The sequence below is a fragment of the Dunckerocampus dactyliophorus genome, chromosome 20 (assembly GCF_027744805.1).
Source record: "Dunckerocampus dactyliophorus isolate RoL2022-P2 chromosome 20, RoL_Ddac_1.1, whole genome shotgun sequence".
Classification (NCBI taxonomy): Eukaryota; Metazoa; Chordata; class Actinopteri; order Syngnathiformes; family Syngnathidae; genus Dunckerocampus; species Dunckerocampus dactyliophorus.
The window spans coordinates 8,457,501-8,473,055 of NC_072838.1; the positions used below are offsets into that span (position 1 = coordinate 8,457,501).

The 15,555-nt window shown below is 40.4% G+C and overlaps 2 protein-coding genes across 6 annotated transcripts in view; both read right to left on the reverse strand.

The window, feature by feature from the left end:
• prrc2a (proline-rich coiled-coil 2A) overlaps positions 1-4,653 on the reverse strand; it is a 22,256-nt gene extending 17,603 nt beyond the window's left edge. For 2 of the 5 annotated variants that reach the window (XM_054764263.1, XM_054764258.1), the window contains exon 1: positions 4,324-4,496. The gene's annotated coding sequence lies outside the window, so the exon portion shown is untranslated. The other 3 variants (XM_054764259.1, XM_054764260.1, XM_054764261.1) reach the window with 3 other exon arrangements.
• A 442-nt stretch (positions 4,654-5,095) lies between these two features.
• Positions 5,096-15,470, reverse strand: neu1 (neuraminidase 1). Its single transcript, XM_054763549.1, has 7 exons — positions 15,238-15,470; positions 14,835-15,024; positions 12,864-13,126; positions 11,380-11,562; positions 10,297-10,516; positions 8,247-8,483; positions 5,096-6,785 (listed from the first exon to the last, which is right to left on the reverse strand). Exons 1-6 carry the CDS (start codon positions 15,361-15,363, stop codon positions 8,254-8,256), a joined length of 1,212 nt encoding a protein of 403 aa, XP_054619524.1. The 5' UTR covers positions 15,364-15,470; the 3' UTR covers positions 5,096-6,785; positions 8,247-8,253.
• Positions 15,471-15,555: the final 85 nt, after the last annotated feature.

The following is a 15,555-nucleotide window of genomic DNA, read 5'->3' on the forward strand; positions in this document are numbered from 1 at the left end:
TTTACTGCACATCAGCCAAAGCGAGAGCTACTGTGTGGACACATATTTTTTAATCACGTTAAAAAACAAATATAATCCATGTCTATTAATAATAAAATTCCCCAAACAGAATACGATATTTTCAAAAAATATAGATTTTTAAAATCAGCTCACATTTCACAAAAAGCTTCTAAAATTTTTTTTTTTAATAGAGCAATACAACATTGGCATTGACACAGGAGTTCAAAAAATTCCATGCCATTAAAGGTAATAATTACCTAATAAATTTTAACTGAAATCCCTACAAAAGACACCACACATTATATTTTAGATCATTTGAAATGAACTTGTCAGCCATTTTGAGTATTTCATATCAATCAGTAGCATTGTGAAAACTGTGCTATTGCTGCATTCCATAATGAAAAGTAATCATTCAGAACAATCCAGCTGCAACATTTAAAATGATACAATATAACAGGTGTTTTATGAAGTATGCTACCCTGTCATTTCTAAAATAACAAGAGCTTGTTTTTGCTCTGGGCTGTCACTGACAACTATTCTGACAGTTGATGGTCATTGACTATTGACGAGGGGGGGAAACACCGGAAGTGATCCACAAGAAACGCCCTGCAAATTGCCGTATCAGGACTTCCTACAGTTGAAGGGACGCAAGAACTTCCCAACATCTCGTGGAAATCTCGCAATGTTCACGTACCCGACTGTTCATGAGATTAAGGCATAAAAATGAAAGCAGGGATAACTTAAAAACACACCAGCCTCATGACACGGCGCTTCCACATCATGTAGACCACATGTGTCAGACTCGTGCCCTGGAGGGCCGAGACGCTACAGGTTTTCTCTCCAACCAGTTTCTTCAGCAGGTGATTTAATTGATGAGCTCCTTCCCTCAAACTGAAGGTGTTGATCATTAAAATCACCTGCTTTACTGACTGGCTGGAAAGAAAACCTGCAGTGTCTCGGCCCTCCATGGCACGAGTTTGACACCCCTGATGTAGACCAAGAGTACAACATTTTAAACATGTACGGACGTCTGAAACATTGCGAATGAAGAATTGAGCCCCTGATTATTTACCTCAGCCGGTGTCATATGGCGGCAAATTCAACATTTTTTGGTAGATAAGCACATGAGTAACATAAACAAACGTCTGACAAGTGTACAAATAATGTCATCACTCATCCCAGCTTACAGAACACTGAACGCCCGAGTAGCGCCTGCTAAGTATGACCAGTGGACTAAACAGCTTAAAAAAATGTCTGAATTACGTCGCTCAACATTCAGTTTGTGTCTAATAATACAAGACCAAGCTCCGCCCATTACCTCATCACAACAGTCGTAGCTCCTGGACGGGCCACAAGGCTCGTTTAGAAATGTCCTGGAATACTATTATTTTGGTGTACTATCACACTTCCAGGTCCCACGCAAGGAACTTGCTAAGAAGTCCTGTGAGCAACTTCCTGGCCTGCAGGAGAGGGAGCGAGACGACGAGTGGGCTGCTTCCATGAAATGTGCGAGTATAACATGTCATGGCTGCGAAAACATTAGTTTTGGATCTTATTCTTGTCAAAATGTTGTCATTGTGTATGGTGAGTTCCAGCCATAAAAGCAGAGCTGCAACAACTGATCGATGACTAATTGATTATCCAATGTGAATATTTTTAAATGTCCTTTGTCATCCATGAAAACAGACCTGTGATCTTTGTGTTTTAGGCAAAACAAGACATTCACAAACATCAACTTTGACTTTGGAAAACAGTGATCAATATTTTTGCCTCTTTTCTGATATGCTGCGGACCAAACCACTAACTGTTTCTGTTTGGTTCATATTGATTTGGTCCGTCTAGGGCCTAACCGATTACTCAGCAAATCGAAACAACAGTTTGACAAAAAAAAGTCTAAAAGCGGTACGGGTTCACCTGAAAAATGGTGAAAACAGCTATAAAAACTAATAAAAAAAAACAAACAAAAACAAAACAAAAACAAAACTATAGAAGAAGAAGGAACACATGCGCATAAAGTCTGTCAACTTCCACTTTCCAAGGCTTGTCTAGACTGACGAAAAAGTGAAATTACTTCTGCGAGTCATTTTGGAGTATAAGACAAAAAATATCAGGAGAATGTCAACTGGTGCGAGTCATGCTAGTCGAGTATTGCGATATTTTGTTGGCTTGTCACTAATGGTCACGTGACAGCAGTGGCTTCCTTGTCTACACAACAACAACAACAACAAGTCGGCGTTTTCGGATTTTCCCACTCTGTAAGCCGTTTTCAAAAAACACAGTTTCAGAGCACCCAGTTTCCGTGTGGATGAAAGGCTGAAACAATAAAATATTTTGCTCTTTTGACCTGAAAACGTTTCCGGGTGGACAGCCCCAAAGTCGCGCACACACACACAGCGGCACTAGCATGCTCTGCAAAGCCGATAGCTTCCATTCTAGCTCCGTAAGACAGGCGTTTCGAAGGTTTTTCGCCAACTTTTGCCGGTGTTTCAGGACGTCCTTTCGACATGTTTCGTTCGGGATGGGGAGGGCTGGTGTTTGTGGTGAGACTCCGCCGCGATTGAGCGGTCCGCCGGGGAAATACTACCCCCACACAAACGTTCCTTCTCCTCACGATGACAGCATTTGATTTACAGTCAATTTCCGCATTTAACAGTAGATTCTGTTTTTATTGGCCAATCCCGCGATTCTGTGCGAAAATCATCAGGCCCCACATGCAAGAACAGCCAATCGCTTGCCAAAGTTGGCCGTTGGAAATTTTTTACATTTTGCATTGGCTAATGCGGTCTGTCAACGTCCAGATGTGTGTAAACCACATGAAAAACACATACAAAAAAGTCCAAAGGACGTATGCCTTCGTTTTTCCAGAAGTAATTGTTAACAGTGGGACAGTGCCTTTAGACATTTTCCCACTGACTTGATTTTTAGGTGCTGTAATTTTAGGGCCAACGCATTACTACACTCTGTCACAATAAAAACTGTGGGGTGAATCACATGCGAGTTTGTACTGGAAACCAACCGAGGTAAGCTAAACAGTTTTTAGGGTGAGATATGAAAGAAAAACACAAAAGTGCGTAAAGACGCTCAATACTACCACGTGAAACTCCTCCTGGGGTTTGCACTACCAAGAGCAACACAGAAGCTAACTGGACTGTATGGTTTAAATCGGCGCTGAAGAGGGAAATATAATAAGATTTACATTGGGGGGGGGAACAACCATTCCAAAGATCATGCACGTATACACTATTGGCAAAATATCCCGGTGACGTTCGCTTGTGTCTCCAACAGACTACAATGACAACACAAGCGATTTTACAGTGCCCGCACCATGTGTAAATGGACAGAGGAGATTATAAAATTAGGTCGTGGACTGCTGGCCAACTATATGGGATTAAAAGGAGTGCCAGCAGCTTCGCTACAAAGCCTTGCACTAACTGCAACGTCGAAGCCTTACCAAACAATATAGTTACTGCCGGTCAATGCCACACAAAAAGCAGCAGTAAAAAATGCTGGAGATTACAAATATAATCTTCAAACCAATAAAGGTTTTTTGTTTTACTGTGTAGCATCGATGCTAACAGAGCTAGCTGGCAGGCCCCTGATTGTTCGCATTGGGAGGGGGGGGACTGCGTTGATGTTTCATAATGCATCTCAACAACTTGCGGGCAACACTTGCTAAAAGCTCGTACAGTCAAATCACACTGCTTTGCTTCTAAATCACACGGTAGCCAGCCCACCGGAACGATTCTTGTCAATATCCCGGCGGTATATCGCTCGTAAATATGACAAGACTCTATTAGTGCACCTAACAAAATGGCGCTGGAGAAAGGCCCTGTAGATTTTACCGTTAACATTTAGCTATGCCGGTTGGTGTACCTTGGGCTTGGCGGTGACAGGTGGACAGTAAACATAGAACAAATCATGACATTGCTCTAATTTGCACAAGTTGGTTTATCGTAATTTGACACGGGGTTGGAAAACTCTACCAATTCACACCGAGCGAGCTGCTGCAATATTTACCATCAACTACATATACTTATGAGTAGCATATGGTCCAATAACACATGGTGCACTGTCATAGTTATGTTCAACTATTGCACATTGTTGTCATGTTTGCGAATTTCCACGACAACGCTTGACAAGGTAAATATACATTAGCATGCTAAGCTAAACGAGCTAGAAACAACAACCAAGGCTGTCCGTTTCGGGTAAAAACACATACAGGACCGCTCCTATTCAAAATACCTTCTCGGTCTGTTGGATTTCAACACGGTGCAACCAATATGTGTCACCTTTTATAATCTCCACTATGTTCCAGCCACTGACCTGGTCTTATCCCGACTTGTCTCGACGTTGAATCGCAGAATGAGGTTATGGTTAGCTTTGCTAGCACGTAGCTTCCTAGCAAGTGACCTAGCTTGCCGAGCAACGTTATTCCCCCCGCATAGTCAAACACATAGCATTAGCATTATCGTCATAGATGTGAGTGGAGAAACACAAAGACGGTATGTTGCTTACTTGCGCTCTCTTTCTTTATGCCAAAAAACAAAATGAAAAGGGGGAAAATGGTCAAAGTGTACTGGAACCGTCACCTAAAAAGCCGTCAAAGGCTACTGGGTAATTTTTCGTGAGATGGGATTCGTTTGGGACCCGAAGGGAGGAAAAAATGTATGTCTGCTCTATATATTTTTTTAAATACAAAACAAAACAACATTATATATGGGAAACAAGTTGTATTGTAAATGAGTGGTCTAAATATTCAAAACTATAACACTATTGTACAGTGAGGGTATTCCAGGTCATATTAAATTACTGTATTTTATTACATTGCCACATGCATAGCAAATAAAATATACTGTACAATTAAACCCCTTTGTACAGTATAAACACTGACTGCTATTTTTTAAAATTATTTGTTTTGGACATAATTTTTTAAATTTTATTTCTATTTTTCAACATTTTTATATGTATTTTTTTTAGAAATGAGCAATTAAGGTAATATGAATAAAGAAATATTTATTTGAAAAATGTACATTACATACATGTATTCATGACAAAATCACATCCAAAGATTTTTCTGAGACCACCAACAGGGGTGTTCAACTGCAGCCCGGGGGCCGCAGCTTGTTTTTTATTGGTCCTCATCATATTCTAAAACTAAAATAAATGCATTATTAATTAAATGTATTTTATACATTACAATAATTTTCTTTCTTACCTATAATGCAAAGCTAAGACGTCAGATAACTTAGCATAGATCAGGGGTCTCAAACTCACGGCCGGGACATGTTTTGTGGCCCCCTGCTTGACATCAAGTATTAGTGTAAGTGCGGCCCGCAAAGCCTGGGCAAGTTCAGCAGCACCAAGTAAGTAAACATACTTGAGGAATAATAAATAACTACGTTAACTCGAACCATGTAACTTTGGCAACTTTTCACAAAACAAGTACCGCAAAGCATGCTGGGAGCCGGCATCACTCCCAATACTTGATGCGGCCCAGCCTCACCCAGACTCTACCTCCAGTGGTATAGATTAACCTACACTGAATTGATTTTAGCATCTTTAATGTGTAAAACATTTTCCACTCACTGAGGGGTACATACAGAAAAATGAGGGGAGTCCACTTTGATACATTTTGCACATTAAAGTCGTTAAAACCAATACAATCCAATACATGCTAGGCGATCTGAACAACAAAATCATTGACATCTTAGCTTGTGTGACAACGTAAATTAGTGTAATATCTAATAATATGTCAATATTAATGAATTGCTTTTTTTAATACACAGATGTCCAATAAAAAACAAGCTGCGGGCCAAAAATGGCTCCGTGGCCACACTTTGGACAGCCCTCTAACACCCCGTCTTGTGACAGAGTTTAGCTTAATGTCAAAATTTTATTGAATTTGATAACAGAAGACATTTTTGACATATTTCTTCAAAATAACTAGCAAAAAAACAAGTCACAATGACGAAAACAAAGCAAGAAATGATGGCAACAGCCGTTTATTATAAACCGTTGATCAGAGAGGTGTTAAAAAGGAGTCCACGTGTACACCAGTACATTTCTGAGAAGAATCAGACTGAACATAAAATATGAAAACACTTCCCCACACACACAAACATACACATGCAGATTGCATCATAAGTGGGAGTGGCTTCCAGGTCACTAACACACACGAACATTTAAAATTATAGCTGTGGTTTTAAAGGAAACCTACCATTCAAGAAGAGTTTCCAAAAGCACAGTCATGAAAAGGCAATCAATATCACATTCCATTTTCAAAATAAGCTTAAATTTATGGAACCCTTGCAGATTTTCAGGCAAAATAAAGTCCAAACACTAGCGCGTACACATGCTGTAAGACACCAGTGCCAAGTCAACTTCTTTTGACATAAAGTGGATCAACTTGTCAAGGATGCTTTAAATCGCCACACCCTGAATTCTACTAAAGCGCAAACACAGCTCTACACAGCTCTAGGGTGTCATTATTATTGTATAAAACAGTATGTTCCCAACATAAATGAAACATTATGTCCAGAAATGTGTACAGTAACCTTACACATTTGTTTTGCTTTAAGAAAAACTGTCTTTGCGACGTCTCATAAAAATGCCAACAATAAATCGGTGATTATTGTAGAACAAGAAACAACAGCCATCACAGTGCACATCTTCCCATTTTCATGTTTTACATAACAACGTTTAAAGGTCTCTTTTGTTTCTTCCTGAGAAACTCAAGGCTGCGAACAAACCTCGTTCCTTTTTCTTCTCCTCCTGTTGTTCAAACCCTGTTTGTCACAAGAAAAAAGTTGTACAATTAGGAAGAATGAAGTTGCAATATTATAAGAAGCATGTTAAAATGTTAACCCCTTCTCATTCTGAGATTTTTTGGGCTAAAACTAGGGCTACAACTAATAATTATTTTCGCAGTCGATTAATCTGAAGCTTGTTGTCTAGATTAATTGATTAATTGGTTAGGCTCTAGACGGACCAAATCAATATGAACCAAGCACAAACAGTGGTTTGGTCTACAACATATCAGAAAAGAGGCAAAAATGTCCATCACTGTTTTCCGAAGTCAAATCTGATGTGTGTGAATATCTTGTTCTGCCTAAAACACAAAGATATAGGTCTGTTTTCATGGATGACAAAGGAAATTTAAAAATATTCACATTTGAGAGGCTGAAATCAGACGATATTTCCCTTTTTATATCAAAAACCAATTCATCAACTAACTAAATAGTCGTCAATTAATTGGACAATCGATTAATCATCAATTCATTAATTAATTATTGCAGCTGAAGTGAGCATTTGTAATTAATTCACCTCACAGATGTGGCATATCAAGAGACTGATTAGACCTCATAATTATTCCACAGGTGTGCTTTAGGCTGGACACAATAAAAGGCCACTCAACGGTTTTTGAGGCACATGGTGGTCACATCAGAACCTGACCATCCGTATACCAAAGCCCAGATTGACAGGAATGGAGGTGCATGTCGCTAACTCTAAACGTGTGAGTGTGCATGATGTGTTGGAAAAAATACGAGAAATAGTTGAAAACAAGGCGCTCAAACAGCGGCGAACGCTTGTCTTCCACATTACATAATGAATCTAGCAGTATAACTAATTTTTCTGGACGATAATTGTCCTACAAATTATTGTCGATAATTGATATTATTGACAACATTTTTTGAGGCCCTTTTTTTCATTAATTATATGGCAAAATATTGAGAGTACATCCTATCAAGAGCAACCTTTCTCTAGATCAGTGTTTCCACACATTTATTAGATTAATCATAATTATTATTAGAAAAACAGTAGGATTGGGCATCGAGTTTTGAGCATCGACAGGAACCGGGATTAACATTCCGATTCTCCCAGAATTGTTCAAATTTGGGAAATTTTATTTCCCACTCTTGAGCGGCCCGCTCTAGATACCTGTCATATATTAATAAATATTTGTTAAACGTTTCTGGTTGAATGATGGTGTTGATGTGCCACAAAACTGCCTTTTTTGGGGGGGTGAAACTTATTGTGCAACATTTCTCATTTGAACCTGTGTATTCCTTAAAGATCTGAGTATTATGACTTTATTCTTAATTTTAAGTTTTCCTCATTCTGTTTTTATAGTTTTATTTCTCACTTTATCTTTTTAAAAATGGTAATAGTGGAACGGTTAAAGCTGTCGGCAGTACACAATCTAAATTTAGCCTCCATTTATATTTGATAAACATGTAGAACCTCACCTCTGATTCATGTGCTTTCCCGGCCGCCGTACAGGTGGATCTTGGCAAAGGAGATTGTCTCGTCGTAGTCGTGTAGGCCCTTCTCATAGACGACAAAGATGTGTCTCCTGTCGTCTGCAGAACCACTATCCAGTGATGTAATGCAGGAGTAACCACTTGGCCCGTGCCAAATCTGCAGAGCGTTCTTCTCCCAGGATGTGCCATTAGTCACTGACCAACGTAAGGTAAGGTTTATTCCTGTGGGGGGAGGGGAAATATACAACAAAAATGTCATTCATCCAGACAAAATGATTAAGATGTAAGTTTACACGACAGCACCCACTAAAAACCCTTCTGAAAACACTGCAATATGCATGCCAAGCCAGTAGGCGGCGATGTTACTTCTTTTTCTCATGGGTTCTATTGAAAAGCATGTTGTTAATAACCCTCCTCTGCATTCTCATTCTCAAATGTATGCCATCTTCCAAAGCATTTTCAGCAAAAAATGTAACACCACGGGGTGTATCTCTGTGTGGAGTTTGCATGTTCTCCCTGTGCGTGCGTGCGTGGGTTTTCTCCGGGTACTTCGGTTTCACCCACATTCCAAAAACATGCATGTTAGGTTAATTGGCAATTCTAAATTGTCCATAGGTATGAATGTGAGTGTGAATGGTTGTTTGTCTATATGTGCCCTGCAATTGGCTGGCGACCAGTCCAGGGTGTACCCCGCCTCTTGCTCGAAGTCAGCTGGGATAGGTTCCAGCATACCTGCGATCCTAGTGAGGATAAACGGTACAGAAAATGGATGGATGGACCTTGGGGTGTACAAATATTTTCACAACTGTACCCAAGAATTGTGAGTTATTTATCTGCTGAATGGGTATCTTCTGCAATAAAAATGGCAAAGTAACATAGCAAAAGCTTCTGGTGAGAAGCGGGGGTGCACTCTGGACTGGTCGCCAGCCAATCACAAGGCACTTCTAGACAAACAAGTCACACATATGGACAATTTGGAGACTCCAATTCTTGGAATGTGGGAGAATGTGGGAGGAAGCCACACACACGGGGAGAACATGCAAGGCAAGGCCACGCTAACCAGTAGGCCACCATGCAGCTTGTTCTTCATTTCGTTTACATCCTGATAATTTTGCGCAAATGCAAACGTTTTGGACATTCCAAGGGAACATGAACATTTTGTCAAAATGGAAAGAAAAATGAAAATAGTTTTAGACAGATGTTGTTGTTTTTTTGTATATTTCCTCACATGTCTTACAATATTTTGGTACTGACACCTATTCACCAAATAAAATTCACTTTCACCCAAAATTTGGTTTGGTTTAATTTATTTTTCGAACATGCATACAGCATACATGTCCGAAAAGGAGTAGGAGTATTTAGTCCTGCCCCCTCTTTGTATCATATCAATTGCTGATACAAACATATGTATACATACAAACGCACACATACATATATATATATATAAATTTGGTATGAATAACTTTGGTCTTAACCGTAAAACAGGGGTGTCCAAACTTTTTCCACCGAGGACCACATACTGAAAGTATTTGTATAATAATCATAATTATAATGGATTAGATCTTTTTATATCGCACTTTTCAGGGCACCCAAAGCACTTCACAATGAAGTGAACCTGTTAGTCATTCACTCCTCAGTCACGCACTGGTGGTGGTGGTACTCTACATCTGTAGTCACAGCTGCTCTGGGATTGTCTGACAGAAACGTGGCTGCGAATTTGTGCCTACGGCCTCTCCGACCACCACCATTCACCAAACACTCATTCACATTCATACACCAGTGTGGGCAACACTGGAGGCAAGGTGTTCTCTGATACGGTATTGGCTACGATTGCTATGTTTGGGGACAACATTAAAGCACAGACGTGGTTTATGGATTGGAAATCCCCATAGGTGGTGGATCTGCGCCATCCCAATTATGAAGCACTTCCACTTCTGCGTGCTGTTTTGCTGTAAAATGCTTCAGTCTACTAAACAGACAGCCAAAATCACACAGTTTTCTGATTTAAAAGAAGGGTAACTAAATGTCTCCTTACTCTGTTGTTCATTAGCTGGGTTGGTGAAAAAGAGCACCCCCTCTTTCTGAAAGGCCCCGGCTGCTATTGCAGGATCCACAAGCTCGTAGTCAAAGTACAGGTCGTCTATTGGCAGGGACATCCCGCCATCTTGGCTTCGCACCACCACGCGACACCTGCAGTGGTAGTTGTTTTGGTTTCGCACATTGATGACAATGCTGCCGTCCATCATTTCAACTGGCTGCAGGAAGGCAGAAGAGTAAAAGGGAGATAAAATGTATTTACAGAGTTGCATTCACGGACATAGTGTCATTACATTCAATGTTCAAGAGGGAATTCAAGCTTGACAGTAACTGGTTTTAAGTAACAATTAAAATGTTTTGGTTTGCTTCGGCACGGTTCTGCAGATAAACTTCCTAATATTTAACAATTTTAATAAAGCCCTTGAGAGCTGAACCCAATCGGACTTTTGTCCAAATCACGGACTATACAATAGCCAAAACAAACAAGACAGCAAACTGGTCAGGAACCAGAGGAGTCTGTCTGCCTGGGTCTTCAATGTCCACCCTAGAGTTATCCTGTCTATGTCCCAGAGGAGGTCGGGGACATGGGATCAGAGTGGGCCATGCTCAAAGCCCGCATTTTGGTACAGGTCTGCTCGAAGGGGAAGCGATGGGGTCAGTAACAGCAACCTGAGAAGCTGCTGGGGAACACTGCCCGTGAAGGCAATCATCAAACTTTTCAGCTGGGCTCTCAATTTACCAGTGAGTCTACATTCCAAATATTGATGCTCACGAGTGGTTCACAGCCGTTGAAAGATTATGACTAAGGGAGGAATTTCCACTGCTTTACAGATAATGTCAACACGTGGCATTCCCCCCTGTTGCGTTTATCTTTGGTGAATTCATTAGCAACTAACATGCTATCTCCCTATGATGTCATGCTATTTACAGAGGGGTTCAAATTAATCAGTGGCCGGCCGCCACAAATAAATGAATGTATGGGAAACACTCCAGAGTGTTGTCCACCTCTCACACCAAGTCAACTCAGACTACCCTAAACGTGATAATTAGTTGAGAACATTCAACTAAATGGTCGGTGTACCTGGCACTCATCTGGATTAAAGTCCAGCGCCCTCTTCTTCTGGTTGTAAGGGATGCTTTTTAGCGCCGCACCATTAAACCATGTGTGTCCATGGTCATCACTTAGAATGCAGAAAACGCCATCCCCTTCCGATGTTCCATGCCCGCATACCACCAATCTTCCTTGGTGTGGTTCGTATCGCTTCTGTAGTAAGTGACACACAAACATAATAAAGAATTACAAGTACAGAAAAAAGACATTTTAAAGGCCTGTAAATAAAAAATGTAAAAAACGACATCGATCATCTATTTTCGCCGGCCTCAATAAATTGACATGTGCATGCATTCGTGTTTGTTTTCCTCATCTCCCTTTCAGGCTGGATGACAAGAGGATTCACTCTGCAGCTGTCTGTGGGCGTTGGTGCTACAGTGGAGTGAACGGAGTGAACACTCCTGTTGTCTCCTCCTGTTGTCTCCTCCCTTCTTTGTCCCTGTACGTGGAGGCGGGACTACCTTGGCTAGCAGCAAATTAGCCTCGTGAGCCAGCATATGCTAACATGAATGACTGCACAAAAGCGATGCCACATCCCCAGTTGTAATATTTCGGTTTTAAACAGAATGAACAAGGTGCGCGCATGAACACAGATGAACTGAGATGTCGCATTTGTTCACCACCACAGATATGTGGGCCAGCTTAAATATGACCCCCCTACATTAGTTTAACAATACACTACATAACTCTGTGTGTGTGTGTGAGGTTTTTATTGGAGTTTTTTTTCTTAACAGAGACAGAGTCTGTTTTATTTTCATCGAGGGTTTTTTTTGTATTTTTTTGTTTGTTTAATGTATTATGTTGTTTATTTAATTTATTTAATAGCTCTTGACATTCCAATTAGTGTTAAATGATCTTCAGAAATTAAAGTTTATTGCTTTTGATACAATGTACTGTCATTATTATGCCATATAATTAATGAAAAAATGTTCTGAAAAAATGTTGGCAATAATATCGATTATCGACAATAATTTGTAGGACAATTATCAACCAGCAAAATTTGTTATTGTGACAGGCCTAGACATTTAGGAATTTGGTAGTGGCCTGCATCCAGTGATGACCAGTAAAAAAAACTGAATTAACAAAAACAACCACAAATGCACATAACCACAATATAGACTGTTGGACATTTTCTGATGCATTCCAATACGCAATACTCTGTAAAATGCAGCGTAGTAATGAATACCTATTTTACAGTGTCATGTCAAATTTTAAAAATACAAAATTTCGGCAAATTTTAACTGAAAACCATTTTGTTTGAGGCGTTAACAATTAACCACTGTGCTATCTAAATTGCATACAGTTAACCAATAGAACCATATAACTGCAATAAGTCGTATCACACAGGATGGTATTCAGTGGAGAAATCATCTACATACAAGTCTAGCTGTCTTTATAAGAACACAACCACTCAAGTTATGGCCTCACACCTTGTGATCCTTCTGTCCTCTTACCTGGAGGCCGGACCCTGGTCCAGGAGCAAAATTCTGGACTCCCAGCTGGATGGAAAGGTTCTTGGGTGAGGTCCAGCTTAGGCCATCATCCTTGCTTTCAACCATCATGGTGCTAGCAGGCTTACAGTTGTGCAGGTGGAAGCAAACGGTGTACACCAGAATGACCGAGCCCACTTCCTGGTCCACCACCACCGAGCCCAGGTTCAGGCCGTCCTGATCCAGTTCATCGTCGACAATGTAGGAGGTTGGGGACCACGTGGATCCTAACGGGATGGAGGAGAGGAGCGTGGGATCAACTTCGAGAACGATCAACAATTCACTAGCGTAACCTCCAAAAGGACTTTGACTGTTAGGATTACTTTAAAAAATTGTCTGTGCACTTAAGGCTCATTGGGTCTATGGCTTGTTTATGTGACATGTCATCGCTTCATACTACAAGACTATTACTGCAACGTTCCTGACTTAGTCTTTCTTACATAATATTGGTCGTTCTTTTTATTTCTATTGTGCTTGGCAGTTATCGTTTATAAAATGGTGGGAAGAATGATTGCATTGACAATATGACACATCTGCGTTGCCCGTGCGTGAGCAAGCGTACTATAGTCTTTCACTTTCTAGATTATTTTGAGTCTTTCTGGTTATTTTTTTGTGAAAAGGTGGCTCTTATCATTACTACCTGGTGAGAAAAACAATGGCATTGACAATATGACTTTCCTGTGTTGCCCGTGCATGAGCAAGTGTACTATGGTCTTTAACGTTATAGATTATTTTGAGTTTTGTGGTTATTTTTTGTGAAAAGGTGGCTCTCACTTACAATTAATTAGTGGGAAGAACAATCGCATTGACAACATGGCATGTCTGCACTGCCCTTGTGTGAGAAAGCGTACTATGGGCTTTGACTTTATAGATTATTTTGAGTCTTTCTGGTTATTTTTTTGTGAATCGGTGGCTCTTAAAATTAATAACTGTTGGGAAGAACAATGGCATTGACAATATAACACATCTGCATTGCCAGTGTGTGAGCAAGCACACCTTAGGGTTTGACTTTATAGATTATTATGAGTCTTTTTGATTCATTATTTTGTGAAACGTTTTCTCAGACATATTAGCTGGTGGGAAGAACGATTGCATTGACAATGTGACAAGTCTGCATTGCCCATGCGTGATCAAGCGTGCTATAGGCTTTGACTTCATAGATTATTTTGAGTCTTTCTCGTTATTTTTTATGAAAAGGTGGCTCCTATCATTACTGATAGGAAGAACGATGGCAATGGCAAATTTATACGTCTGTGTTGCCCGTGTGTGAGCAAACGTACTATGATGGGCTTTGACTTTATAGATTATTATGAGTCTTTCAAGTTATTTTTTTGTGAAAGTTGGCTCATTAACGATTTGGAAAAATCATGGCAATGACAATATGACATGTCTGCATTGCCCGTGCGTGAGAAAGCATACCTTAGGGTTTGACTTTAAGGATTATTTTGAGTCTTTCTGATTATTTTTTTGTAAAAAGGTGACTCTTACCAATATTAACTGGTGGGAAGAATGATGCCATTGATTATATGACATGACTCCGTTGCCAGTGTGTGAGCAAGAGTACTATGGTCTTTGACTTAATGGACTATCTCGAGTCTTTCTGGTTATTCTTTTGTGAAAAAGTGGCTCTCACTTGTTAACTGATGAGGAGAACGATGGCATTGACAATATGATACAACTTTGTTGCCTATGTGTGAGCAAACGTACTATGATGGCCTTTGACTTTATAGATTATTATGAGTCTTTCAAGTTATTATTTTGTGAAAGTTGGCTCTTGTCATTATTAACGATTTGGGACAATCATGGCAATGACAATATGACATGTCCGCTTTACCTGTGCGTGAGCAAGTGCACTATGGTCTTTGACTTTATAGATTATTTTGAGTTTTCAGTTTATTGGGGAGTTAAGGTGGGGGGAGGGTGGGGTCACCCTGCCTTTGTCAGTGGATCGCCGCATTGCGATGAACTTTGCTCCATCATCACTGGCTGAGAACTTCCTAGCCTCAGCAAAAGCCAGCAGGCTCCCCATGGGGGTGAAGGTGATCAGAGGGATCCTGTAGGTGTTCACCTCCCCCTCCATGCCACTCACCCACAGCAACTGCTCCTCAAACAACAGGGGTTCAATCTAGACCAATGCAATATGATAACATTAAGAAAGGTTATACAGCGCATATACATAACAAGCAAGTATTCCACAAAGCTAAAGCCTTCTACCAAGTCCATAAAACATTAATAGCAGTAAACAAAAAGGTCAGCGACACTCAGTGATGTCAAATTAGCGTAAGCGAATTACTTCACTTTCTTTTGGACGGATTGTACACTAAATTGTTAGGTTTACCTTAGCAGAGGTGGTGATGACAGCGGGGAAAAGCAGCCACAGAGCCGCTAGTGCACTTCCTGTTTTCAGGCTCGAGCCCCGTACGAGAGCCATGGCTTCTATTTTAGCTAAAAAAATAACACACATGTCACGAGTAGCACTTCAAGGTGGATATAAACATCGCGAAAAGCCGTTCCACACAGCGACTCCGGAGTCAGCAGGACGTATTGTATCATGTGACTAATGTGGGTGGTCACATGACGGCGCCCTTCAAACTAAAACCGGAAAAAGTATTTGTTCGCTGTATTCGATACGCACTTCCACCCTTACTTACCCGGA

Bases quoted from the DNA above. Each gene is read 5' to 3' on its own strand.
- neu1 (XM_054763549.1), bottom strand. From the start codon at position 15,363: ATGTGTGTTATTTTTTTAGCTAAAATAGAAGCCATGGCTCTCGTACGG. The intron at 10,517-11,379 runs GTACACCGACCA...GCCTTCCTGCAG, and splicing joins TTAATCCAGATGAGTGCCAG to CCAGTTGAAATGATGGACGG. The intron at 8,484-10,296 runs GTAAGGAGACAT...CTCCCCCCACAG, and splicing joins CCCAGCTAATGAACAACAGA to GAATAAACCTTACCTTACGT.